At 37.1% G+C, this 25,089-nt stretch overlaps 2 protein-coding genes and 1 pseudogene across 3 annotated transcripts; 2 read left to right on the top strand and 1 right to left on the bottom strand.

Annotated features, from left to right (window-relative positions):
• The first annotated feature begins 10,690 nt into the window (after positions 1 to 10,690).
• On the top strand, positions 10,691 to 12,464 carry LOC109060267 (progranulin-like). The gene is made up of 5 exons (XM_042776959.1): positions 10,691 to 10,798; positions 10,894 to 11,088; positions 11,185 to 11,322; positions 11,748 to 11,877; positions 12,033 to 12,464. The coding sequence occupies exons 1-5, from the start codon at positions 10,706 to 10,708 to the stop codon at positions 12,041 to 12,043; spliced, it is 567 nt and encodes a 188-aa protein (XP_042632893.1). The 5' UTR covers positions 10,691 to 10,705; the 3' UTR covers positions 12,044 to 12,464.
• Positions 12,465 to 19,855: 7,391 nt separating this feature from the next.
• On the bottom strand, positions 19,856 to 24,597 carry LOC109060268 (RNA-binding protein 48-like). 2 transcript variants are annotated; one of them, XM_042776958.1, is made up of 5 exons: positions 24,579 to 24,597; positions 22,524 to 22,714; positions 21,134 to 21,279; positions 20,495 to 21,057; positions 19,856 to 20,155 (listed from the first exon to the last, which is right to left on the bottom strand). In XM_042776958.1, exons 2-5 carry the CDS (start codon positions 22,649 to 22,651, stop codon positions 20,084 to 20,086), a joined length of 909 nt encoding a protein of 302 aa, XP_042632892.1. In that variant the 5' UTR covers positions 22,652 to 22,714; positions 24,579 to 24,597; the 3' UTR covers positions 19,856 to 20,083. The 2 variants fall into 2 exon arrangements, with proteins under 2 accessions (XP_042632892.1, XP_018932971.2); XM_019077426.2 differs by lacking the exon at positions 24,579 to 24,597 and adding an exon at positions 22,877 to 23,038.
• LOC109060260 lies at positions 24,034 to 24,963 on the top strand (annotated as a pseudogene).
• Positions 24,964 to 25,089: the final 126 nt, after the last annotated feature.

The raw sequence follows: 25,089 nt of genomic DNA, 5'->3' as shown, positions 1-25,089 counted from the left end.
GGGTCGGGCTTTCTGGGATGGTACTCAAATAGTTCAGGTCATACTTGGAAGGGAAAGGCTATTATGTGAGTCTAGGAGAGCATAAGTCTAAGTGGACGTCCATGACATGCAGAGTCCCACAAGGCTCAATTTTCACGCATTCGTAACATCACGACTAGACTACTGTAATTCACTTTACTTTGGTCTATCTCAGTCTTCTCTTTCTCGCCTACAGCTAGTGCAAAACGCAGCAGCTAGACTCCTCACTGGGACACGCAAGTATGAGTCGATCACCCCTATTTTATTTAAACTCCATTGGCTACCTGTTAAATTTAGAATTGATTTTAAAATTTTACTTTTTGTGTATAAAGCTCTTAACAATTTGGCCCCTCAGTACTTGACTGATCTGCTCTGTCCGTACACTCCTTCTCGTACTTTGAGATCCAGCGATCACTGCCTTCTCATCGTGCCTAGATCCAGGCTTAAAAAACGAGGTGACCGTGCTTTTGCGGCTGCTGGTCCAAAACTTTGGAACAGTCTGCCTCTCTATTTCAGACTGGCTCTCTCAGTTTCCATCTTCAAATCTTCTTTAAAGACTTTTTTTGTTTTCTCTTGCTTTTCATGCTTATTGACTTTGATACGATTACTGCTTATTTTTTCTTTTGTTTTACTTTTTTAGTTGTTTCTTTTGTCCTGTACTGCTCTGCATTTTATTCTCTGCTATGTACAGCACTTTGGTCAGCCTTGGTTGTTTTTAAATGTGCTTTATAAATAAATAAATATTGTATTGTATTGTATTGTATTGTATTGTATTGTAATTCTTGCACCACTCTTGTTTAGCCTGTATATGCTCCCACCAAGTCAAATAATGAGTAAGAACCAAAGAACCTAGCCTTGTCGCCAAATGACTACAACCCCATTGACTCCCTCTGCCAATGTATTGATGAAATTAATAGTTGGATGTGCCAGAACTTTCTTCAGTTAAACAAGGAAAAAACTGAAGTTATTGCATTTGGAAACAAAGATGAAGTTTTCGAGGTGAATGCATACCTTGACTCTGGGGGACAAACAACTAAAAATCCAGTTAGGAATCTTGGTGTGATTCTGGAGACAGACCTTAGTTTCAGTGGTCATGTCAAAGCAGTACCTAAATCAGCATACTATCATCTAAAAAACATTGCAAGAATTAGATGTTTTGTTTCCAGTCAAGACTTGGAGAAACTTGTTCATGCCTTTATCACCAGCAGGGGCGGCGGACTTACCCATTAGGCAAAGGTAGGCGACTGCCTTGGGCCCCCAAAAGCCAAGGGCCCCCTAATGCTTTTCATATAGGAGATGCGCATTAAGCGCGGACACGCGAACGGTTGCTGTTTACGGTGTTTATGCACGACAATCGTCTGCGCGTCCGAGTTGAACGTGCTTCTTGTGTATCCAGCTTGTAGCAAAATAAATTTTTATGCATCTAAAGCTGACTGCCGCACGAGCGCGAGGTCCCTCTTTCCCAGCGCGCGCACACTTCTCTCTCTGCGTTCAGCGCGCGGCTGAAAGGAGCTGCGCTTTCAGTTAAAACACTGATATGTTGCTTCTCTAATTTTACATATAAGTATAGCTGAAATCACAGCACAGCTATTGTCTTCAAGCTATTCTGTAGCCTATTTGATTTTTTATCAGACGACGGCACGATTATATATTTTTGTGCAGATTAACTTCTCGGAAGGGAGAGCTGGTTAGTCTTAATGGGTCGCGTTTCAGTTACTATTTCATATTCATCCCGTTGTCTGACAACAAACAGTCAAATGTATCAATGAAAACAGTTTTGAGAATTTAGCTGCATCAAAATACAGTATGTGGCACAGAGAGGCAAACAAATGTAATAATAAATAATAAATGTACATTTTGCATGTTCAGAAGTGAGCTGCCCTGTCATGAGAAAATGCAAACAGGTTTGTGTAAAGTGCTCAGTGCAAAGAAAGAGAAGTAATAGGAAGCTAGTATTTCTGTTTTGTTTTTTTTTCATGTGTCTAATAGACATGAACAAGTTCTTTGAAAAACATCTATGACCTATGAAACATGTCTACTCTTCATGCTCTGTTAACTGGTTTCACTAATAATAAACATTTATTGCATAAATTAATTTTTGCATTACAAAAATGCCTTAAAAGAAAGTGTTACAGGTGTGCATATTGACACAGAACAATGAGTTTTAAGATATGTCAGAGCAAGATAATTTTCAGTTGAGACAGCTCAAACATGCATTTTAGTCTGGGACTAGCTTAAGCCTTGTCTGTGCAACCATGGGGAAAATATTCATTTAAGGTACATTTAGAACAGATAAAAATGTGCAATTAAGTTGCGATTATTCACAAGTTAACTCATGACAATCATGCCATTAATCGTGATTATATATTTTAATTGATTGACAGCCCTAAGTTAAAATGACTAAAATAAAATGTAGGCTTACGCTGGTAACTCACATTTTCATTTTACCTGATAAAGTACCATTTATGAGCTGAGCTGTTTTGTTTAGAGCTGTTATCCGGGGAAACCACTATATTTCTGACTCCAAAAGCACCTCCTACTGGCAGAGAATGAATGTGCATTTTCAATAATCCAGTCTGCAGTTTTTGTTCAGACCAATGCGAATATTCACTCACATAAATCTGTTTTAAATAATATTATAATTTATACTTCTGACTCATCCCAGAAATATAAAGTTTCAGTTGTGAGGTTTATCATTTTATAATTTATTTTTGTTTTATGTGAAAAAAAAAAAAAAAACGGTAAATCAATTGCTACTTCGTGGTCTACAACATGACATAATAAAAGTATCTGCTAAATGAATAAATGTAAATTAAAGAATCCCATTAGAACATGTACATAAAAAATGTGCAGCAGCAAGCATCACGACAAAAAAGGACCTCGAGGGTTGATCTAGGTAAATGTGTGCAAATGTATAGGGCCCCATTCCTATATTTGCCTGGGGCCCCCAATTCACTAAATCCGCCCCTGATCACCAGCAGGGTGGACTATTGTAATGGTCTCCTCACCGGCCTTCCCAAAAAGACCATTAGACAGCTGCAGCTCATCCAGAATGCTGCTGCCAGGATTCTGACTAGAACCAGAAAATCTGAGCATATCACACCAGTCCTCAGGTCCTTACACTGGCTTCCAGTTACATTTAGAATTGATTTTAAAGTACTTTTACTTGTCTATAAATCACTCAATGACCTAGAAACAAAATATATTGCAGATATGTTCACTGAATATAAACCTAACAGACCACTCAGATCATTAGGATCGAGTCAGTTAGAAATACCAAGGGTTCACACAAAACAAGGGGAGTCCACCTTTAGTTACTATTCCACCCACAGTTGGAATCAGCTTCCAGAAGAGATCAGATGTGCTAAAACATTAGTCACATTAAATCTAGACTCAAAACTCATCTGTTTAACTGTGGATTTATTGAATGAGCACTGTGCGATGTCCGAACTGATTGCACTGTATTTTACGTATTCACTGTATTTTATGTAAAATAATTTTCTATTTTTAACTGTTTTAAATTCATTTTAAATAAGCCCATTTTTAAATAATTTCCAAAGTTTTTAAATTGCTTGTTTTATTTATGTTATTATTTTTCTTCATGATTATTTTACTTTCTTTTATGTAAAACACTTTAAATTACCATTGTGTACGAAATGTGCTATATAAATAAACTTGCCTTGCCTAACTGACCACACTAATTCAGTTTGTATTAAAAAGTGAAGTGTACGGGCTGCCAGTTAGTGTTGAAATCTTGTAAGGAAGCTATAAATTTTGCATAATATGTCTTTCAAGAGCTTTAATGGCAAATTCTTATTCCTATTTATGGGGAAAAAAATTAAAAAAGTATAAATGTTGAACTGATCAATTTATTGAATGGATGAAGTCAGAAAGATAATGGGGTTTCACAACCAGATCCTTATAAAATGTTATGTTTAATTCCCAAACATAAGCACTGTTGGATCGTACAAGTACATTAACAAATATTATTAATCATTCGATATTTCAATATTTTTATTCATACGTATTTTCCCTGGGAGACATTTAATTATATACTTATAAAAATATAAGTTTCGGGTCAGGAAGAAGAAGATGAATGATGATGATGATGATGATGAAGAAGAAAGAAAGAAAGAATCAAAAGATAAATTATACAAAATAACACTTTTATTCAGCAGAGACAATTAAATTGATATAAAGTGACAGAGAAGATGTTATGCTGATATTTTGTTGATATAATATTATACAATGTTACAGAGATTTCTGTTTCAAACAAAAGCTTTTCTTTTGAACTTTCTATTTATCAAAGAATCCTTAAAAAAATTATCACAGTTCTACCAATATATTAAGCAGCACAACTGTTTTTAACAGATATTAATAAGAAATCTTTCAGCATCTTTCAGCAAATAATTTTTTGAAAAAATGCATTTTAAAAACTAAATGACATTTATTTAAATTGATATATAATCACATAAAGTCAGCATTGCTATAGGCATGAGATACATTGGAAACATGGGGGGGGGGGGGGTCTTACTGAGTTTGCAGGACCAAATAATCTTGAGTGTTAAAGGTAAACAAAAGTTAAAGTGTTAGTTCACCCAAAATATAATATAACTTATATAACTTAATTTAATATAACTCTGATTGGATTCGTCTAAAAGAAGAAAGTCACATAAATCTAGGATGTTTTGAGGGTGAGTAAAACACAGGCTAATTTTCATTTTTGGGGGATCTAACCCTGGGGTCAAGTTTCAAGTTTCAAGTTTGTATTTATTTATATAGCACATTTAAGAACAGCAAGCAGGGCTGACCAAAGTGCTGAACAATACACAAGATTAAAAAAGAAGACATTTAAAACTTTCATGACATGATATCACAATGAACTAAAAGCTATAGAAAAAATTTAAAAACAGTTAGAGATTGAGCCATTCGGATGTAAGCCGGAAGGCTGTTCCACAGCCTAGGCCCAGCAATCGCAAAGGCTCTGTCTCCTCTTTTCTTTAGCCGTGATCTGGGGACAGCCAAAAGTCTCTGATCACCAGACCTCAGGTTTCGTGTGGGATTGTGTGGACAGAGAAGCTCGGACAAATAGATGCTGGGTCATATGATGCTGCTACAAAGAACATTATTTTGTGTATTTGGTGTAATGAAATGTGTTTATGTGGTTTAAGGTTCAAAAAACACATTATTGTCCACATACTGTACATTATTGTTTCTCCTCTATGGCCCGCCTTTCTAAAACGTGTTGTTTTTTACAAAGCTCATCGATGTGAAAAGCGAGGTGTGCTCTGATTGGCCAGCTATCCAGTGCTTTTTGATTGGCTGAATACCTCAAGCGTGTGACGGAATGATGCGTGTCCCGGTCAGAACACCGGTACGACAAGACAAAAACAATAAAACCAATTACAAACGAGCCATTTGTTGCATCCAGTGGGGTCATAATTACAGATTATAATGACTTATAGTGTGTTTTTACGCATTGCGTTACATTGTCTGCATTATCTGCATTTGTGATCGGAGAAACAACAAACAACAAGTGTTACTCTACACCAGCGGTTCTCAATTCCAGTCCTCGACAACCCCCAGCTCTGCATATTTTGCATGTCTCTCTTTGACATTCAACAAGGACTCCGTAAACAATGAAAAACACCCTGATTCAGATAATCAGCTCATTAAACAGTGAGCTCCGTGCATGAACTGTGTTCCCATTGACATGGTCCCTACACAGTGATGGCTCCCCTTCATTGCTCCCTGGACCCTCCCTGAGCAGGGGAAATCTGTTGAAGTTTACCTCACTTCGGAACATTCAGGTTTCACAGATCTTTGTGCTGCCAGGGTAACGTCTTCACACACGGACAAGTGTGACATCATATACCTCTGACAAGGGCACCGCCTCGGGAAAATAAATACAATTCCGGAACTGTAAATAAATACAGTTTTGGAATTTAGTTGGTTTGCTCTACACGGCTCAAAACTCGTGTTTGAATCATCAGTGTCAAATCCTTTACATATGTAAACGTACTTACAGACTGTGAGTCAGAAGAGCCGGCATTGTAGTCTTCTCTCCCAGGATCAGGATCAGACCAAACAAGTTTCGTTTTCACAATAAAACAGCATCTCCACAACATGGCACCTGCGGCAACAGCGAGAATCAAAGTTATGCATCTCCACAACATGGCACCTGGCAACGGGCACCGCCTTCTTTTTTTTTCGGGCACCGCCTCGGCAACGGGCACCGCCTCGGCAAACGGGCCACCGCCACTTTGACATTGCATCGGAACCTTTCTTTTTTTTTGGCGGCGTTATGCAAATCTTCCCACATCGTGACGTAGACATGTGGGGGCGTGTTTAAATGAGGTGTCTTAGGAGGGCGTGGACAAGTCTTAACTTTTATAAAGAATATCTCTTTGGGTTTGAGACTTTAGTCTTTGCATTTTTAGGGATCTTATCTATTCACGAACAGCTTGTAACACTCCAAAGAGAAAGGAAAGCTTGAAATCGTATGACCCCTTTAATCCTCTTTGCTGTATGCAGTGGTGAGACACTAGAGCTGTAGTCAAGTCCAGGTTTGTTGAGTCCAAGTCAAGTCCAAGTCCAGGACTAGTCGAGACCGAGTCAAGACCAAATCCAAAGAGGTTCGAGTCCAAGTCAAGTCCAAGTCCAAAAGTTTCGAGTCCAAGTCAAGACCGAGTCCAAATGAGAGAAAAAAGGATCCTCTTCAAGACCACATACTTAACTACTGATAATGTATGTGATTCTAGAGACAGCATATCTTCTATTCTAAGAAAATAATTTTACATTATTATTTGTAATTATCAAAAAGCATGTGCAAAGTAACAACTCTATAGGACAAGGGTCTCCAGACTAGATCCTGGAGGGCCAATGCCCTGCAGAGTTTAGCTCCAACTGGCCTTAACACACCTATCTGGAAGTTTCTAGTGTGTCTAGTTAGAGCTTGATTAGCTGGTTCAAGTATGTTTAATTAGGGTTGGAGCTAAACTCTGATTAGCTGGTTCAAGTGACAGTGACGTGACATACAGCCAAGTATGGTTGGTGACGCTGCGTACTCAAAATCGTTGTGCTCTGCATTTAACCCATCCACAAGTGCACACACACAGAGCATCAGGTGACCAAACAACACACACACACTGTGCAACACACACGTGAACCGGAGCAAGTCGGGCAGCCATTTATGTCTGCGGCGCCGGGGAGCAGTCTTTTGGGGGTCCGATGCCTTGCTCAAGGGCACCCCCTTTAACTCTTTGCTCATGGTATTGAAGGTGGAGAGAGTGAGTCCAACTGTACATGACACTCCCCCCACCCACAATTCCTGCCGGCCCGAGACTCGAAAAAAGGAACTGATAATGTATGTCACAACCCTTCGATTGGGAGTCCAACTCTCTAACCATTAGGCCACGACTTCCCTAGTTGGACCACTGGCCCTCTAGAACCGAGTTTGGAGCTGTAGGTTTGGAGCTGTAGGGTCAAATTATTTTTATGTACTTTATTTACATTTTATTTACTTTATAATGCTGCTGTTGCTGACATTATGTCTGTGGTCAAAAATTAAAATGACTGATGCCTTGGCACAGCGCACACGGACGCAAAGCTCGGGATATGACAAATGCGCGCGGTTAAGGCTAGAAGGGATACGTTTGGCTCTACAGGGCATGCGCACATAAATACAGCGAAATTTTTTGTTATATACTGTACTAGGGCTTGCATAGACTAGTCGAGCGCTGTCGGAAACAATCGACTACTCGAGCATGTATTAACCATAATGCATACAAAGAGTTTGCAAGTACGACCTGAATTTTAGTATATATATTTTAGGAATTTTAGGACAATATTGCGTGGAGCTGTTACTTTCTATGACCTTATCTATGTTGCATGTAAAAATAAAATATGTAGGCTAATGTAATAATTAGGGTTGTGCCTGAAGCCGAATACCTTATTTGGAATCGCACGGATAATGGCTTCAAAAACGAAAAACGGACAAGGAATAATTCTCCCTGAGTGGCTGAAGCTGGCACAGTCTGATGTTTGCTAGATAACAGCTGAGCCAGGGGATCAGATTCAGCGCAATATTATACACAGACCTCTAAAGTCACGCGATAGAGTGAATGTAACTTTATGAACGAAAAGAGCGCAAATCAAACACCGCATTGCTGTTGCCTCTCCGTGCATCTCTCTGAAATCAGAGCATTGCAAGAGTAATTTCACCTATAATAATACATCATACGCGTTATATTATTTGTATATATTTAAAAGGCAATGATTTAAAGGTTAGGCTACGATATGAAACGAATAAATGGAATAAGCACAGCGCGCTCACCAATCAAACAGCCGCGTTGCGCGTCTCACAAAAACCAAACCAGTTCTCTCTCAAGAGTAGGCTAATAATCAGCTTAGATACAGATATATTTTTTACTTGTCCTACATGTTTGCATCTTTACCTTTTGCTAGTTTGCGCGGCACACGCACATTTGTTAGGTAAAGTTCACTAAACATTAAGACTCGCTTAAAGAGTTCTGCGTAATGAAAATGTGTGCATTAAATTGATTCAGTCGTGTTCAAATTACTAAACGTTTATGACATCTCTCTGCTTGCATGATAAATATTATTTTAGAAATTAATAATTATTTTAGTTTAACACGACATACTTGTTCAGTGATAACTACAAAAAAAAAAAAAAAGATAAAAAGTCATAACGGTCTTGTCTAACTGTACGACGTTGTATCCGAATGGAGATACGAAAAATGTTGTGATTGTTACAGATACAAATACTGGCTGTTACATGAAAATTTAAATATGTAATGTCATAATTATAAAGTTTTTAAAATTTACATATGTAATTGTTGCATAAGGCTATACATTAAAGAGAGAGAGAGAGAGAGAGACCGGACTCGAGTAGAACAGCCCTATGAGACGCTACGATTGAGACTTCATTTAAGCTGTGTTTGGATTAATAATAGACAAAGATTAAACATATGGCAGAAAAATCTTAAATAAATTTTGCACTTGATGTACATGAGGTTGCTTGACAGACTGACAACCTCAAGACAGTAACCATGGAAAACTAAAGGTTTAAAATACCCTCTATGTGTCATATGTCCCTGTATAGAAGTCAAAGAAAAAACAACAACAACTACAATCTGCATTAAAAAAGCAAAGTTAAAGTGTAGGCAGTTGGTGTGGCTTTGAAATATATGTTTATATTCCAAACATTACACAATAAGAGAATGGTAACCTCGGTTTAAAAATATCCGGTTTGCAAATGTTGTGTCAGAGCTGGGGAAATTTTATTTTAGAAATCATTTTAATGCAATCTTCTCAACTGCCTTAGCATAAATGCAAAATAAATATTTGTTCAGTATTTTCTTGCTAGGACATTTTAATAAAACCTGGAATTTTATGACACATGCAAACATATCTCAGGATCAAATACTATATGATGCCAAGGTAATGGAAACAATGCAACCAGTAACACAACCTATCATGTTATAATGACCTGCATACTTGTACTGTACATACTTATTTAAAAAAATCTGATTGCATTTTAACTTACACCATATGATTTAATCTCATTTTCCGGCTGTATTAAAACATGATCGAATATTTTCAAGCTGCAAATAAACAGTGTACAATAAAAAAGCATATGACAATTATTTTAAACAGAAAAAATAGGTTCAAAACACTCCATGGCATGTTCTCGATTACAGTAAAGTCATTTCAATTTCTCCCAAAAAGAAACAATAAATCCAACTGAACATGTATTTCACCAGCTGAAGAAGAAACTATAAGCAGGAACTCCCCAAAACATGCAACATTTGAAAATGGCTGAATTTAATTTTTTTCTAAGGATGAGACCAAGAACTTGGTGATATCTATGGGTCATAGAGTCACTGCTGTGATTGCATGCAAGGGATTTGCAGCTAAATACTAGCTTTCAAACTTTTGCTTTAAGTTAAATTGTCCCGATAATTATGATCATAAGACAGAGGAATGAAACTCTAAAAGTGCCTTTCTTCTTGTTAAAACAAGTATAAGCTGAAATAGCCAATAATAAAACATCACATTCTGTAGTTTTGCCTAATTTTTTTATCATATTTACTGTTGTCTTGACTCCACAGCAAAAAGAACAATTTTGCCTTCACTGTCCCAATACTTTTGGAGGGCACTGCAGATATAGATATTAATGATTGTAAATTAAATATACAAAAAACTCAGATCTGTCACTTTATTTTTTATTTTTTTAAAGAATTTAATACTTCTTTCAGCAAAGAAACATTAATTTTTGACAAAATGATTAGAATTATTTCTGAAGAATCATGTGACATTGAAGACTGAAATAATGGCTGCTGAAAATTCAGGAGTAAGCACAGGAATAAGTTACATGAAAAATATTAAACAGTTATTTAATTGTAATATACATGTTTAATTGATTGATTGATGTTAATTACTAATAACAAATACATTTTTAAATATATGTGCTTGGATGTGAGGAAGTGATCCTCTCACTACCTCTGTAAGGTTCTGCCTTACTCTCATTCCCTTTCTTTCATATCTGATTACATTATGATCATGCAAAAAACTTCTGTATGTTCAAAAATTCAGAAAGTGGTATCTAAATGTCCTGGTTAAAATCTGACTGAACATATTTCCTGTATTTACAGTAGGAGGAGCCATGCGTACATATATAAGAGGTACAGTCAGAACATCACAGGACATTACAGCCAGCAGCAAAACAATCCACACCAGAGGAGACCCAGACAGCAAGGTACATGTTCTTATTCTTACTGTCAGGGAAAAAGAAAGAAAGAAAAAAAAGCTATAATAATATAATATTAAAAAAAAATCCTTTCATGTTTTCAGATGGTTCCAGTGTTGATGTTACTCATGGCAGCTCTTGTAGCTGCAGATGAACCGATGATGGATCTCTCAGGCCCATTAGAGTCTGATAGTCCCTCTGTTTCTGTGGTTTTCTGTGATGCTGGGATTACATGCCCTTCCGGAACGACATGCTGTCGGAGTCCTTTTGGTGTGTGGTACTGTTGCCCATTCTTAATGGTCAGTGAATCACAGTAAAATGCATAACTCTTTTATACTCTATTAAGTTTATTATGTTTCATATTTAACCTTTGCTCATTATTCCCACTCTTTCAGGGTCAGTGCTGCAGAGATGGACGTCATTGCTGTCGTCATGGTTATCACTGCGATTCGACATCAACCCTTTGTTTGAGGGGGTGGTTGAGACTGCCATCTTCTGCTGAGCCGGCCACCAAAGCTATCCAGAAAACTCAGGTGAGTCAGCACTCTGTATATGACGCTAAAATAATGCAAACTATGCAACCAGTAACTTAAAATATGCGACTAGTAATGCAACCCATCACAAAAACAGTGGTTTTCAATCCTGGTCCTGGGGACCCACCGCTCTGCATATTTTGTATGCCTCTCTTATCTGACATACTCAGTGCAGTTTATGGAGTTCTCATCTAATGAACTAATGATCTGAATGAGGTGTGGTAAATAAGGGAGACACACAAAATGTGCAGAGCGGTGGGACCCCAGGACCAACATTGAAAACCACTGTGTTACAATGACCTATATGAATGACAGACAAAGACTTCATATTATATTATATTATATTATATTATATTATTATTATATTATATTATATGATTCAAACATATTTATTTGAGCTGCATATTTATTTATCTTTGTTGCAGTCTGTGCCCTTTGACCAGGCTCTTAAATGGCAGAGCCAGACTGAGACAGTTCATTGTGATGGAAATCTCTACTGCTCAACTGAGCAGTTCTGTTGCAAGACAGCAGCAGGCCAGTGGGGGTGCTGCAGCGGGAAAACATACTTTATGTTGCTATCATAATCATGACGTGTATATAAATTTAGACAAACATAAGGTTTTAATATAACCCATAAATATAATTAAAACTCATGCAATGTAAAGTTTTGTGTTTGCTCATGTTATTATTTGTATTTCTTTCTTTTATAGAGATGGTGTAAGTGAACAACCCCCGTGACTTGGGTGCAGCTCTTGTTAAAGACTTACAAAGTGCAAGAGGCTTTTGTCACATTTTCACTCCACATGTGCTTTTGTTTTCAGTCAGCACCATTTTCCCTTTGTTAGTTTGTTGTTATGGACACTCATTAGTGTCAGCTGTCTACTATCAGTCATTTCATTATCACCCCATTTGCTCATGTATTTAAATTTCACTGTTTCACTTCTTGGTTGTCAGGTCTTGTCTCTACTTGTTACCCTTCTACGTTGCATTTAGCCTGTTTGGATTATTAAAAACTGCCTGAATCATCATGTGTGTTTATTCTAACCAAGTGTGACAACTTTCAGATGTCAATTACTGTTGAGGGAAAGGATTTATATACATTCAAGCTGAATTAATGCAAAATAAAACTTTAAAGAACTGCAGTCAAATGTCATTGTCATTTAATAGCTGAACCGTTTGTTTTTGAGTGTTTTTTTATTTGTTTGTACTTTTTATAATTTATCATTAATGAATCAGTGTTTATGACTGAATCTTTTAAGGGGACAAATGTTGCTGTAGCATGTAGTATGTATATATGAATAATATGCATCTTTTCTGTATGCATAAAACATAAAAATAACGCAATAGTAGTGGAATAAGCTCATGTGACCAAACACTTATCCATTCTTGGTGATTCTGTGACTCGCTCAACACACAACACTCTCACTGGTCACCACGTAGTGGATCTTAAAACAAATAATACTACTGCATTATAAGGCTAAAAATGTAACAAAAATACATGTATGGCGTTCAGGTCTACCTGGGTTGAAATCATCATGGGCCCCCCAAAAACCAGGGTCCTCAATAATCGCCACCACCTTTCTCCCTTCTAGCAATGGCCCTGATGGCATTGAACTTTTTTGAGGTAATTTTATCAGTTGAATAATAACATAGTAATAACATAGTATATTAGATCGTCCCACATTAGTCAAAACATTCTGTCGCACTTTTGAAACAACCTTTTCTAAAGTGGCATGACAAAGATTGCTTCAAATAGAAAATATGCTTAACACATTTAATATTATTGCAAATTTTGATGAACAAATATATCACATATATAATTTGATCATTTAGAACATTGTTTTATTTATAACTGATTTATATTCTTAACATTAATTTAGTCTAAATCTATGCCACTGACCACTGAGTCGACTTCACAAGAGGTACTTCCTGTTTGAGGATTTTCATAGCCACATTTATGGCATAATTTCCAGAAAGTCCAGTAATTTCAAATTGACACACCTGCTTGAATTCAGCACCAATCCTGTTAACTGTAATGTTGTAAAAGAAGATATAAATGCACTGAAGCTCAGATGTCCCACGTTATGGGGAAGTGGTGGCCTAATGGTTAGAGTGTTGGACTTGCAATCCAAGGGTTGTGAGTTTGAGTCTCGGGCCGGCAGGAATTGTAGGTGGGGGGAGTGAATGTACAGCGCTCTCTCCACCTTCAATACCATGACTGAGGTGTCCTTGAGCAAGGCACCGAACCCCCAACTGCTCCCTGGGCACCGCAGCATAAATGGCTGCCCACTGCTCCGGGTGTGTGTTCACGGTGTGTGTGTTCTCTGCTGTGTGTGTGCACATTAGATGGGTTAAAAGCAGATCACGAATTCCGAGTATGGGTCACCATACTTGGCCGTATGTCACGTCACATTAGCCAGTATCCCACATTACACTAATCCACCCTCCCTGCCCCCACAATAATCAGATATGCTGAAGTTGTCCCTCTAGTATTTAATATTTTTGATTCTGCTCTGCTGCGTTCCATTAAATTCTGCTGTGTGTTGTTAAGATGAAAAAAAGTTTAAAAAGTAAAATTTCTAGGCTGGTCTGCCTAAGTGGTAAATTCATCATCCTCAGACGTAAAATAGAACATGGTAAAAACAAGTGTCTTTGACAACTGTTTAATTAAAGCTTGTGGTTAAGACAGTCATTTAGCCTATTAAAATAAAAATATTTGCAAATAGATCAAATGCATTAAGGCCCGTTCACACCAAGAAGGATAACTATAAAGATAACTATAAAGATAATATTAGTGTCCACACCAGCAAACAATATCTTCTATTTATTCTAAGCGCATGCTCGTCTGCCACTTTAAATTCTCGAGCTCGTTACAGCAGGATGGATTCTGATTGGCTGTCAATTTTTTATCGTTCATCAGCTGAAAAAAAAAATAGTTTTGAAAGTGATTCCAACGATATTGTTTTTCTTTGTCTTTATCGTTATAGTTGTGATGTGGACTCTGCTTTTCTTTAATACTGAAAACGATTTTTAGAACTATATCTTTATCGTTATCTTAATAGTTATCGTCCTTGGTGTGAACGGGCCTTTAGATTGCAACAAATTGTAGTTATTTAGCTACTTTTCTTTGTTCATCTCCTCATAATGTCTTCCTGTATGATCTGCAGGCCACTGTCCTCCAGTTCAGCCACTAGAAGAAATTGCAGTCCAAACTGAATTTAAAGTGATGTTACAGCGTCGTCATCAATGACTAATATTTGACATCAAATTAACATCAAGGTGCCGATGGGAAACACCTTGTGTAAGGTTATGGCTAGAAGGGATACAGCAAAAACTACTGGGCAGGCGCACATCAATATAGCATAATTTTTCTTACACTGTAGAACAATAATTACTGTTTTTGCATTGTAAGGGGTAGGTTTAGGTTTGGGGTAGGTGTATACGTTAATAAAACACAATCTAATAGGTAGAAAATTCAATTTATTGTTAGCTTCCGGTTTTAGAGGATACGATGTAAATCAGCTTCCATGTGTTTAGCTGTGTCATCTCCTATACAGTATATGGTCATCTCGTGCCTACTGGCCTCCTCACAACCCTGTTTTTATCCACCTTTTTCTTCAACGTGGAAGTAAGCCTATGGGTGAGACTTCCGGTTCATTAGCCGCTATAGGTAAATAATGAGGAGAATAACAACGTGCAGTAAACGGTAAAATTGTTTGCACTACAACCCAGTGTGTTCATAATTAAGATACATTAAAATAATATGGCAAGACACATCAACTTTCAATATCAAGCAGCAAAACGAATTTGAACTATTATAGGTCACAACCTATAATTATAGGCAGCAACCTCCCGCTCTTTCTCGTGAAGCCCATACGGAAGTGACTTAAACTGCAATTCATCGACAGGCCGCTAGAGGCTGGCTGCAAAAGGGAGTCAATCCCATAGACTTCACATACCCAACTTTGCAGCACAAAAAATACGTTTACAGCCTGGTTCAAAAAATGATTTTGTTCTATATAGCTAATTTTGCCCTTAATGGCAACTGTGAGGGGGGTGAACTATTTTATAACTAATCGTTTAAATTTTATTAAGCATTAAAGTTCTGCATAATTAAGGGCGCGCAATGTCACAATGAACAGGAAATTAATCCAAAACCTCACTGACACTTTATGCAAGCAATTCGAACATTGTACGTTATCTGCTAATTAATGTGTTTTTTTCCCTTCTAAAATGTCAGTTAATATTATTATTTATAATATTATTCTCATAAAACATTTGCTAGCAGATATTAGTTCATTACCCGACTGTTTTCTGCATTAAAAATCTGAAGAAAATGCCTGTTTAGTGACTGTTTGTTCATTTGACAATAACTGTGCTCATGCTGTAGTTGATAAAAGAGAGACGGAGTGTCTAATAAGGCTGTTCAGCGGTCTGCTGGAGGGCAGACAGAGAGAAGAGCGGCTCATGGACTGAACACCGGGTCAGGTTTAGAAATAAACTGCACAACACATTCGGCATGACCGAAGATATGATGATGGACAGCGGTACGTTTCTGATTTGGATGAGGACGATTATAAACCTAGTAGTCAGGTCTGAGTATTGAACCCTAGAGACAACCAATAAAATAATACTTAAGTGGACAGTACAGTCGTGGCCAAAAGTTTTGAGAATTACATAAATATTGGAAATTGGAAAAGTTGCTGCTTAAGTTTTTATAATAGCAATTTGCATATACTCCAGAATGTTATGAAGAGTGATCAGATGAATTGCATAGTCCTTCTTTGCCATGAAAATTAACTTAATCCCCAAAAAATCCTTTCCACTGCATTTTATTGCTGTCATTAAAGGACCTGCATGAGATCATTTCAGTAATCATCTTGTTAACTCAGGTGAGAATGTTGACGAGCACAAGGCTGGAGATCATTATGTCAGGCTGATTGGGTTAAAATGGCAGACTTGACATGTTAAAAGGAGGGTGATGCTTGAAATCATTGTTCTTCCATTGTGAACCATAGTGACCTGCAAAGAAACGCGTGCAGCTATCATTGTGTTGCATAAAAATGGCTTCACAGGCAAGGATATTGTGGCTACTAAGATTGCACCTAAAGCAACAATTTATAGGTTCACTCAAGAACTTCAAGGAAAGGGGTTCAATTCTTGTAAAGAAGGCTTCAGGGTGTCCAAGAAAGTCCAGCGAGCGCCAGGATCGTCTCCTAAAGAGGATTCAGCTGCGGGATCGGAGTGCCACCAGTGCAGAGCTTGCTCAAGCGGGAGTGCTCAGTGGAGCATACGAAGCGCAGGTTGGGGGTTCGATTCCCCAGGAACACATGATAGGTAAAAATTGATAGCTTGAATGCACTGTAAGTCGCTTTGGATAAAAGCGTCTGCTAAATGCATAAATAAAAAATAAAAATGGCAGCAGGCAGGTGTGAGCGCATCTGCATGCACAGTGAGGCGAAGACTTTTGGAAGATGGCCTGGTGTCAAGAAGGGCAGCAAAGAAGCCACTTCTCTCCAAAAAAAAACATCAGGGACAGATTGATCTTCTGCAGAAAGTATAGTGAATGGACTGCTGAGGACTGGGGCAAAGTCATATTCTCCGATGAAGCCCCTTTCCGATTGTTTGGGGCATCTGGAAAAAAGGCTTGTCCGGAGAAGAAAAGGTGAGCGCTACCATCAGTCCTGTGTCATGCCAACAGTAAAGCATCTTGACACCATTCATGTGTGGGGTTGCTTCTCATCCAAGGGAGTGGGCTCACTCACAATTCTGCCCAAAAACACAGCCATGAATAAAGAATGGTACCAAAACACCCTCCAACAGCAACTTCTTCCAACAACCCAACAACCAGTTTGGTGAAGAACAATGCATTTTCCAGCACGATGGAGCACCGGCCATAAGGCAAAAGTGATAACTAAGTGGCTCGGGGACCAGAATGTTGAAATTTTGGGTCCATGGCCTGGAAACTCCCCAGATATTAATCCCATTGAGAACTTGTGGTCAATCCTCAAGAGGCGGGTGGACAAACAAAAACCCACTAATTCTGACAAACTCCAAGAAGTTATTATGAAAGAATGGGTTGCTATCAGTCAGGATTTGGCCCAGAAGTTGATTGAGAGCATGCCCAGTCGAATTGCAGAGGTCCTGAAAAAGAAGGGCCCAACACTGCAAATACTGACTCTTTGCATAAATGTCATGTAATTGTCAATAAAAGCCTTTGAAACGTATGAAGTGCTTGTGATTATATTTCAGTACATCACAGAAACAACTGAAACAAAGATCTAAAAGCAGTTTAGCAGCAAACTTTTTGAAAACTAATATTTATGTAATTCTCAAAACTTTTGGCCACGACTGTACAGTATATAGAGAAGCCTGTTAAATACAAATACATACACACATATAAACACATTTATATGATATGTAGATTTATATGATGTTTGCAGAGTAATAAATATGATGATATAGTAAATGACTAAGAGTTGTGTCAATTTAATGTGGTGATCATGACTATAGGTCCTTCTCAAAAAATTAGCATATTGTGAAAAAGTTCATTATTTTCCATAATGTAATGATAAAAATTAAACTTTCATATATTTTAGATTCATTGCACACCAACTGAAATATTTCAGGTCTTTTATTGTTTTAATACTGATGATTTTGGCATACAGCTCATGAAAACCCAAAAAAATCTCAAAAAATTGTAGTGCAAACAATTTTACCGTTTACTGCACGTTGTTATTCTCCTCAAAAAATCTCAAAAAAAATCCTCAAAAAATCTCAAAAAATTAGCATATCATGAAAAGGTTCTCTAAACGAGCTATTAACCTAATCATCTGAATCAACTTATTAACTCTAAACACCTGCAAAAGATTCCTGAGGCTTTTAAAAACTCCCAGCCTGGTTCATTACTCAAAACCACAATCATGGGTAAGACTGCCGCCTGACTGCTGTCCAGAAGGCCATCATTGACACCCTCAAGCGAGAGGGTAAGACACAGAAAGAAATTTCTGAACGAATAGGCTGTTCCCAGAGTGCTGTATCAAGGCACCTCAGTGGGAAGTCTGTGGGAAGGAAAAAGTGTGGTAAAAAACGCTGCACAACGAGAAGAGGTGACCGGACCCTGAGGAAGATTGTGGAGAAGGACCGATTCCAGACCTTGGGGGACCTGCGGAAGCAGTGGACTGAGTCTGGAGTAGAAAGATCCAGAGCCACCGTGCACAGGCGTGTGCTTTTGAACCAGAAACAGCGGCAGAAAGTGCCTGACCTGGGCTACAGAGAAGCAGCACTGGACTGTTGCTCAGTGGTCCAAAGTACTTTTTTTCGGATGAAAGCAAATTTTGCATGTCATTCGGAAATCAAGGTGCCAGAGTCTGGAGGAAGACTGGGGAGAAGGAAATGCCAAAATGCCTGAAGTCCAGTGTCAAGTACCCACAGTCAGTGATGGTCTGGGGTGCCATGTCAGCTGCTGGTGTTGGTCCACTGTGTTTTATCAAGGGCAGGGTCAATGCAGCTAGCTATCAGGAGATTTTGGAGCACTTCATGCTTCCATCTGCTGAAAAGCTTTATGGAGATGAAGATTTCGTTTTTCAGCACGACCTGGCACCTGCTCACAGTGCCAAAACCACTGGTAAATGGTTTACTGACCATGGTATTACTGTGCTCAATTGGCCTGCCAACTCTCCTGACCTGAACCCCATAGAGAATCTGTGGGATATTGTGAAGAGAAAGTTGAGAGACGCAAGACCCAACACTCTGGATGAGCTTAAGGCCGCTATCGAAGCATCCTGGGCCTCCAGAACACCTCAGCAGTGCCACAGGCTGATTGCCTCCATGCCATGCCGCATTAAAGCAGTCATTTCTGCAAAAGGATTCCCGACCAAGTATGGAGTGCATAACTGAACATAATTATTTGAAGGTTGACTTTTTTTGTATTAAAAACACTTTTCTTTTAATTGGTCGGATGAAATATGCTAATTTTTTGAAATAGGAATTTTGGGTTTTCATGAGCTGTATGCCAAAATCATCAGTATTAAAACAATAAAAGACCTGAAATATATCTGTTGGTGTGCAATGAATCTAAAATATATGAAAGTTTAATTTTTATCATTACATTATGGAAAATAATGAACTTTTTCACAATATGCTATTTTTTTTAGAAGGACCTGTATTATGTAGATGATATTTATATACTAACATACATATATAGTCTGTTTTGATGTATACAACCTGCATACAACCGAGGAGATGTTACAAATGCTGAAAGACAACCTCAAAAGACAACCCACTGAAGAGGATCCCGATGAGGGCAATAAAGATATTGTGGAGATCGCCTTGAAGAAAATGGTACTGCTATTTGTGATAAAGCTTACATTATTTTACCATGGTTAAGTATAAAATACATGTATTCTTTTTTCAGGATTATGATCATGATGGGAGAGTTTCTTATTCTGATTTTGAGAAGACAGTCAAAGTCAACTTTTTACTAGAAGCTTTTGGCAACAGCCTACCAGATGCAAAGGTAGAAATCACAAGCAACTATATAAAAATTTATTGTAATTTTAAATGACAAACTCTCAAATTGTTCTTTCATTGTTTGGCAGAGCATACTGGCATTTGAGCAACATGCATTCCAGGAACTACATGGACATTGAAAAGAATCACTTAATTTTTTTTATGAAAAAAAAAAGTTAAACAAATTTTTTTGGGTGAAACTGAAATAAATATCTAAAATATTGTTCAATGTGAGACCATGATTGTCTTATTAAATTCTTCTGCGTGGCTTTGCAGTAAGGGTCTTTACTTGTACAGGTTTGACATCTGGAACAGATGCAACCTAAGAAAAGAAAAGAAACCACATTTTAACAACATATCACAATATACCATGATGAAATATATGTATATTATTATTAAATGTTTTATTTTCAGTTTTAGTTATTTTAGTACATTAAATTAAACTAAATTACAACAAGGTGAAAAAAAGTTTATATATATCTTATTTTAGTTAATATTTATTTTATGTCATGTAATGAAAATGTTATATATATATATATATATATTTTTAGTTTCAGTATTTCCATTTTTTTTTAGTTTAATTTATGTATATATACACATTTTTTTTTAGTTTCAGTTTCCATTATGATATTTACAACAGGAATGAAACAGACAAACTAACCTTACTCATAGTTTGACGGATCAAACTGGCGGTTACATTAAGCGACTGATCCTCCATATCCACTTTGGGCAGCTCTGGTAATTTTGGACCAATCAGAGTCTCAGTTTCGGATGCTTCATTCAAAAAGAATGTTTGTCCCTCCAACTTTCTTTTTCTACTCTCTAAATGTGTAGTCCTCGGCATAAATCTAACAGAAGGTGAAAGGTTCTTCTGCACATGACTCAAATCTCTCTCTTTAACACTTGAAGATGAGCAGGATGCACTCTGCTTTGATGTTTCTGGGACAGGAGGGATGGAATTATGTAGAGAGCCCATCTTATCCTCTGTGGGTAATGTTGTATTGGTGGTCCACTGCAACTGTAATGGCTGTGCAAAACCATGAATTCTATAAGAAACATCCTCCACTGGGAGTGAAGGAAGCACAGGAAAGCCCATGTCGTCAGAGTTTACATTCTTCATTCTGGCCTTTTCAGAGTCTTTCTGGACCTCAGGAGCTGCAGCTGCTCGTGTGTCTCTGCTTGATGACTCTCTGCTTTCTTCTGGTTTCTGATTGTGATGTTTTGCTACAACAAAAAACAAGTTATGTCGATTTTCTACAGATGTAACTTATTAGGAGACAATTGATATGATTTAAAATACCTGTATTTTGGCTTGCTCTGTTAACAAATCTTCTCCTGTCCTGTAACTTTTGCCTTGTATCTTCCACAGTTTCATACTCGGGGGCATAGCAGACATGTAACTGACCCCCAAAGAAGCTCCTTTCATCAGTGTGCCGTTTAGCTACCCTGCAAAATTCCACATTGTAACATATGCAAGTCACTCCATGAAAAAAAAAAAAAAGTGTCCTTTGAGTCTCTCAAGAAAAAATTCTGACACCCTCTTTTTAAAAAGTTTTATTATAGGCATAAAAAAAAATCGTGCCATTTTTACAGAATTTTCAATTTTAGATAAAATAAACTTTAGCATAAAATTCTCTTTATAATAATCATCTTGCAGTGTCATGACCTTGAGCAAAAAAAAAAAAAACAACCTTGTAAATTGCTTAAATGAGCTTGTCAAATAAGCCTTACATTGTACATTATGAATATTGCTGGCTTCTTGACAAATTGCTTTTAGAAGTCGCTTTGCATAAAAGCATCTGCTAAATGTGTACATGTAAATTAAACTGTTTATATATTTCTTTTTAACAGACGTTTGATGCTTATTTAAAAAGGGACATATTAAACTACTGAAAACTGACATTAAAGATATTTACAATATAACAAAAAAAAAAATTACATTTCTACTTTGTATTCATTATGTGTCAGTTTCCACAAAAATGTATAAAGGAACAAGTGTTTAAAACACTGATAATGATAAGAAATATTACTTGAGCAGCTAATCAGCATGTTGAAATGATTTTTGAAGAATCATGTGACACTGATGACTGGAGTAATGGCTGCTGACAATTCATCTTAGCTATCACAGGAATAAGTTATATTTTAAAATACATTATTTTAAATTGTAATAATGTCACATTATAACTGTTTTAGTGTCTTTTTTTCTGATGAAATAAATGCATAAGAGACTTCTTTCAAAAACATGAAAAAAAATTAAAGGGATACTCCACCCCAAAATGAAAATTTTGTCATTAATCACTTACCCCCATGTCGTTCCAAACCTGTAAAAGCTTTGTTAGTCTTCAGAACACAATTTAAGATATTTTGGATGAAAACCGGGAGGCCTGTGACTCTCCCATAGACTGCCAAGTAAATTACACTGTCAAGGTTCATAAATGGTATGAAAGTCATCGTCAGAATACTCCATCTGCCATCAGACGTGCAATCTGGGTTATATGAAGCAACGGGAACACTTTTTGTAAGCGAAGAAAACCAAAATAACGACTTCATTTAACAATTCCTCTGTCAACAGTCTCCTCTGTGTGTCTCCATATCACCGTATGCTCTTCTGCATCATCTGCGCCAAAATTTTCATTTTGGGGTGGAGTATCCCTTTAAGTGTGGCACAAGCTCACTTTAAACATGTTTACCTTGCACTCGTCAGCTTCTGGAATTGAATTAAGTAGACTTCAGTGAACTGCTCAGCCGGGTATTCATCCAGCGCCCTGTACTCCTCGATCACTCCGTAGAGAGCAAAGAGCTGCACCAGCTCTGTCATCACTCCAATAGCGGGCACTCCTTGAACTATCAGGAACCGAGACTCCAAGTTGATGGTATACACCTGAAATCAGAGATTCAGTCAAAAATATTATTTACTTTGGCTGTGGCTCAAAACCTAGAGAGGTGACTTAGTATATAACATCTTCGTGCACAAGGCGCACTAGTTCGACATGCTTGAATACGGTGCTCACATACACTAAAACATTTTTTAAAATAAGCCCACCTTGACAGCTTTGAGGCGTCTTCCCTCCCTGTATTTAGGACGTGTTTGGGCAACATTTTGTTGCTCGTGGTGCTTATACACTTTTTGTGTGTCCCACACAGAAGGATTAGCGACCGAACGGTCCATTTGTGAGGTGAAGTCAGCGACCAAAGAAAACAATTCATTGGTTTTCAAAATACAAGTCTCGTTTTTTTAAACGAACATTTTAATTGTTATTGTGGTGGTTTGCAATTGCACAGTTAATTTGACATATTAATTTATAATTAAGCAGGTTATGCACCAAAATTAATGTCATTTTATTGAAAATTTAATAAAGATAACTAAAATGTAATTTAAAATATAATTAAAAGTTTTATTAAATTAACTTATTCAGCCACTCAGGTTTTCTCGTCTAATTGTGTTTCCAATCATTTAAATTTTGTACTTCACTGGAATGGTATGAATGAGGAAAAAAAAAAAGAATCTACAGACAAATGTGATTCCCAAATTAACAAAAACAAAAGGTTAATGTAATACATATAATATCTAGCCTATGAATATACATTTAGCAGTGAACTGCAATATTGCATTTATGCTGTTATTGATTAATTTGTCAAAGATCACAGGACTGTTTAACTTGACTTAATTTAAACCTAAATATAAGATGATTCCCTTGGCAAAAAATGGACCAACTCAGAGAGGTCCTGCAGTTCAAAACATGTAGGCTATAGCTACCCGTCTTTAATATACTTCACATATATATTTCACAAGATAATGAAGTTCCACTTTTCAATAACTTCTCATAATTTGCTGATACAAGCATTGAGAAGCATCCTTTCTGAATCAAAGAGAAAAATGTCTTAAGACGTTGTATATACTCTGAGGTCATATTGTGAAGCAAAACAAAGTTGACAAGAATGATCCAAATGAGTTTCATTTAGTTGAGTTTTCATTGAGGGCGTTTTTCTACTCCTATATCCTCACATAACAGCATTTTTGCAGATGTACCTGTTCAAGTGAAGAGTGGCACGATGTTGTGATATTCTTATGAAATCATGGTATCGTTGGCACATTAATAAAAGGGTCCCACACGCAGCGCTGGGTGCAAAGCATTACTAAACATTTAATTACAGTAATTTAATTACTCTTCCCTTGAAAAAGTAAATGAAGGGATTACTCTTATTTATTTATTTTTTTGTAATTAGTTACTTCTGATGTAATTGCATTAAATACTGTAAAGGCTACGGAACAATTCTGTATAAAACAATTAAATATGTTGTGATTTAGCACAGTGAAACACTCTCTGCTATCAAATCTTGTTGATTCTTCTCGAGCTCATAAAAGACCAAACCTTGCTGAGACTGTGTTCGACTGGTAGACTACTGATGTTGTTCTGTACTCTCCTCACACTTTAGATACAGAGAAAAAGCTTGAAGATCTTGACAAAATACGCTGAACGAAACTTAACAGGTAATGACTCTTAAACCGAATTTAAAACGGATAAAATCACGCATTATGAATATACATACAAAGTTTCGTTGATTTCAAACAGCATTTTCAGTGGCGCTTCAAGACATGCTTCACTGAAGGACAGACAGTGGTGAGTGAATATTACACAACTTTTGTCACCATGAAAGATGTAACGTTAACGAATTTATCTTTCAAATGCAATAAACCTATAGCGTGTCCAAAGGACTGGGAGTATCATGCGGGAAAATGTTACCTTTTCTCCACAAATGAACTAAACTGGACTGATAGTCGAGATTCCTGTATAGATGGCGGTCATCTGCTGATCATAAACAGCAGAAACGAACAGGTTTGTCCATGTATTTACCAATAAATAAATAAAATAAATAAAAAAATAAATTTGCCCATCAGCCTGTTCCTGATGGGCATTTTAAAAAACCAAATATAACGATTTCTTCTGAATCGGTCTGAAAGATGAGAAGTAAGAGGCTCGATGGCCATGAGTAGACAACACCAAACTTGATGAAGATATAAGGTATTTACACTCTTAGCACTCAAAATGTTTCATTTATGGTTCTTAAAACCTAAACCGTAAATATTTGACCCTTTTGACAAGTGTTGAGAAAATTCGCACAATTACTTGATTAACTTTTTTAAGTTACTGAACTGCAAAGGAACCAGATAACTGGACAGGACATGAAAGAGTACTCCAGTGGAGAGAACTGTGCTCACATATATAAAACATCCAGGAACTTAATTCCTGGTTT

This window comes from Cyprinus carpio, chromosome A19 (genome assembly GCF_018340385.1).
Source record: "Cyprinus carpio isolate SPL01 chromosome A19, ASM1834038v1, whole genome shotgun sequence".
Lineage (NCBI taxonomy): Eukaryota > Metazoa > Chordata > Actinopteri > Cypriniformes > Cyprinidae > Cyprinus > Cyprinus carpio.
The sequence above is the reverse complement of the archived record's forward strand: the minus strand, read 5'-3'. Positions and strand labels throughout refer to the sequence as shown.